General features: G+C 39.6%; 1 protein-coding gene across 1 annotated transcript; it reads left to right on the forward strand.

The window, feature by feature from the left end:
* Positions 1–649: 649 nt before the first annotated feature.
* On the forward strand, positions 650–3,408 carry LOC128982621 (uncharacterized). The gene has a single exon (XM_054401573.1). It carries the CDS (start codon positions 698–700, stop codon positions 3,125–3,127), a length of 2,430 nt encoding a protein of 809 aa, XP_054257548.1. The 5' UTR covers positions 650–697; the 3' UTR covers positions 3,128–3,408.
* The last annotated feature ends 904 nt before the right edge of the window (positions 3,409–4,312 follow it).

A 4,312-nucleotide genomic window follows, 5' to 3' on the forward strand; every position in this document is an offset into this window, starting at 1 on the left:
ACACCTTCAAGACGCTTTAAGACGAGACGACAACGTAGAAGAAACTGGGGGCAAAAGATAATTTTACCTGCCACCTTCACTGGAGGTCCTAGATATATGCATTCTCGCACACAGGACGCCTTTTGCTATGTTCGGAAGTTTGGTCGTCCAGAACTTTTCATAACAATGACAACAAATCCAAAATGGATAGAAATCACGAGTGTAATTGGAGAAAGGCAGTCTGCTCACGACCGGTATGATGTGGTATCACGAGTTTTTCATTTGAAGCTTAAACTGTATGATTGCTGTTCTTATGAAAGGCCAGATTTATGGCTCAGTTCGCTGCTACATGTACTCTGTTGAATGGCAGAAACGTGGTCTTCCACACGCTCATATCCTGATTTGGCTTGAAGAATCCATTCCTCCAAATAGAATAGATCAAGTCATTTCTGCAGAGCTTCCAAATCCTGAAACTGATCCTGAACTTGCAGATATAGTCAAAGACTCACATGCTGCCACGGACCATGCGGAGCTTTTAATGTGCGACAGCGCAAGCTAGCTTCCCTGTATGAAGGATGGTCACTGTAGCAAAAGATACCCTAGACCATTTGTCAATGAAACGGCAACAGGAGACAATGGATACCCAACATACAGAAGGCGCTCCCCAGATGATGGAGGCCATCATGTCCTAATCAGAGTAGGTAACGATGAAATCCCTATGGACAACCGATGGGTAGTACCTTACTCGCCTGTATTGTCCCGAACATTTCTAACACATGTTAACGTTGAGTACTGTAGCAGTGTAAAATCTATAAAGTACATCTGCAAGTACATAAACAAGGGCAGTGACCAGGCCACATTTGCAGTAAGTAATGACACAGACGAAATTAAAATGTACCAAAGTGGTCGGTATATATGCACATCTGAGGCGGTATGGAGAATTTTATCATTTCCTATACATGAGAGGTTTCCCGCTGTGTTGCATTTAGAGGTCCACCTTCCAAATGAGCAAAGAGTATATTTCCAGCCAGGCAATGTTCGGGAAAGAATGGACCAAAGTACAACTCTTTTGGCCTTCTTCAATCTCTGCCAGACGGACGCCTTTTCAAGAACCCTCCTCTACAACGAGTTGCCCTATTATTACACATACTCTAAACAAAGAGGTTGGTCCAGGAGGCGGAGAGGACAACCAGTACCAGGACATCCTGACGTGAGACAAGATCCGTGCATCGGTAGGGTGTACACTGTCCATCCAAGCTGCAGTGAGCGTTACCATCTCCGACTCCTCCTACACACTGTTCGAGGTCCAACATCTTTTGAGGATCTCAAGACTGTTGATGGTGTGCTCCATCCAAATTTCCAATCCGCATGCCGTGCCCTTGGTTTACTAGAGGATGATGCGTGCTGGGAGGGCACTCTTGCAGAAGCTGCTGTTTCTGACAGTCCCACCAAGTTGAGGGATCTCTTCAGTGTCTTATTAGTATTTTGCAATGTGAGCAACCCTCTTGAGCTCTGGATCAGATTCAGAGATTCCCTCTCAGAGGACTTTTTGAGATCTGCACATCAAGTCGACATTAACACCACCTTTGAAAACAATCCTATCATATATGACCAGTGCCTAGCAAGCATTCAAGAGACAATCACTCGCATGGGAGGACTTGGGCTCGAAAGCTACAACTTACCAGTACCAGCCATAGATGTCAATCAGTTAAACCATGATTATATCAGAGAGACAAGTTACGACCATCCCGAACTCATTAGGTTTATTGAACAGTGTACGCCAACTCTCAACGAGGAGCAGCGCCAAGTGTATGAGCAAGTTTTGACGAGCATAAATGGACAAAGAAACAAGATGTTTTTTCTTGATGCTCCTGGAGGTACTGGAAAGACCTACCTCATAAAGCTGATTCTCGCAAAGGTTAGATCAAACAGTAAGATTGCTCTTGCTGTGGCCTCTTCTGGCATTGCAGCAACCCTTCTGCCAGGTGGAAGAACTGCCCATTCCATGTTCAAAATCCCAATAAATGTAGAGCATATGGACATCCCGATTTGTTCTATATCGAAGAGCGCTCCCATGGCACGAGTTCTACAAGCAGCCTCCTTAATAGTCTGGGACGAGTGTACGATGTCCAATAAACTGACAATCGAGGCCCTCGACAGAACACTCAAAGATATGAGGAACAGTAATAAGATCATGGGTGGAGTGACGGTATTGTTCTCTGGTGACTTCCGCCAAACTCTGCCAGTTGTAGTGAGAGGCACAAGGGCGGATGAAATTAACGCCTCTATGAAAAGATCTACCCTATGGCCAATAATGAACAAACTGGCGTTAACAAAGAACATGCGGGCCAATATTGGAAATGAGGTGGAAGAATTCTCCAATGTTCTGTTAAAGTTGGGAGATGGAAAGCTGGGTAACGTTGATGGAACTATCGATATACCACCTTCTCTTGGTGTTATTGTTCAAACCCAAGATGAACTCATCGAGAAAGTCTATCCAGGAATTGAAGACCTCCCAAACAAGAGCAGTGCCTGGTTATGCAATAGGGCTATTCTCACTCCAAAAAATGAAGTTTCAACAAAGATAAATAAGAAAGTGATGTCCCTATTCCTAAGCGAGGACAAGACATATTTGTCGGTGAACACAGTTCTAAGAAATGATGACGCAGTGCACTACCCGGCAGAGTTTCTTGACTCGGTGACAGCACCTGGACTACCCGCCCACGAACTTAATCTTAAAATTGGTATTCCCGTTATGCTTCTAAGAAATTTAAACCCTCCTAAATTATGCAATGGGACTCGGCTTCGAATTCGAAGTCTCCAGCGAAATGTCATAGAAGCCGAAATTCTAACAGGCTGTGGTGCGGGAGAAGTGGTGTTTGTCCCCCGGATCCCCCTCATCCCAAGCAACTATCCCTTTGAGTTTAAGCGCCTGCAATTTCCCTTAAATCCATGTTTTTCCATGACGATCAACAAATCGCAAGGTCAGACACTGTCAACAGCAGGGATTGAACTAGGTGACGCGCAATGTTTTTCACACGGACAGCTGTACGTGGCGTGCAGCCGAGTGCGATCGCCAACCAACCTTTACATACATGCCCCAGGCGGTCGAACCACTAATATAGTATATGAAGAGGCATTAAGTTAGGCAACCTTTTAATTTTTTGTGTTTTTTGTTTTTCTTCACTATTTAATATTTATTTTCAATGTATGTCATTTGTTGTTTTTGAAATTTTGATATTGTAATTTCGCTGTGACAAATGTTAAGCGCTTCAACTCTGCTATCTTTGCCAACTTTGTTATTTAAAACTTTCGAATATTTTTTAAGATTTAAGTTTTTTAATGTATTTTTATGTACTAAATTATGTTAAAATAAATTAATCATTGTTATTACAAAAAGTTTGTAACCTTATTCTTGAATAAACCCGTACGAAGAACGGGTACTCACAGCTAGTTAAACTATAAAATTGATACCACCGTTTAATCATAAAAAAAATTAGATGTATTTAAACTCATCCATGCATTGTTGTCCCAATCGTAATGATAAAAAGAGGAAATTTTATAAGCAGGGGGTTGCGTAAAAATTGTAATAAATATATAAAAATGTTTTTATAGGTCAATAAATTCAACCTATTTAGTTATTCAAATGAATAGTTTATTTAACTATAAATTTTATCAAAAGATTCACTTAAGTGTGTTTTTGAATTTCGGTAATTTTAGTCATGAGGATTTATGTAAAAAAAAAACTGACAACAATTTGACTAATAATTAACGAAACTTTTAAATAGACGTTTACAATGACATATGAATCACATTCGACGATACACAAGAACACAAGAATAATTTATTATTCGTTTAACTACTTTTCTTTAATCTAACAAATGTTAAATTACATACCTAAAGTTTGGTTGAATATCTTTTAATTTTACAGGTTGTATTAAATTATGAACAAATTGTGAAAAAAATAAAAATAACAAACTATATTATACCACCGAAATTAAATATTATTTTGAAAATAATAGATGTTTTTTCAGACCTTACTTTTATCAATATAGTATAGTATGTTGTATTTAATCTCTTTCGTATGAATAATTACCTAAACTACTATGTTCACTCTTCAGATTCCATTTTATATATTTTGAAAATGTGTGGTGCTTCTATTCAGATCCACTACAGAATACATCAAAGCATAAGCAATAGTAGTACTAAAGTATTCTTGTGATGCAGATTTTCATTACTTTGGGCCTTAAGAGCAGCAATTTGTTTCCATTACCATCAACTCTTGAATGCTTTCTCATTCCGAAACCAGTGTTTTATTGTCATTGAACATTGC

Source organism: Macrosteles quadrilineatus, unplaced genomic scaffold (assembly GCF_028750875.1).
Source record: "Macrosteles quadrilineatus isolate MER2022 unplaced genomic scaffold, UCM_ALF_1.0 Scaffold_778__1_contigs__length_32272, whole genome shotgun sequence".
Lineage (NCBI taxonomy): Eukaryota > Metazoa > Arthropoda > Insecta > Hemiptera > Cicadellidae > Macrosteles > Macrosteles quadrilineatus.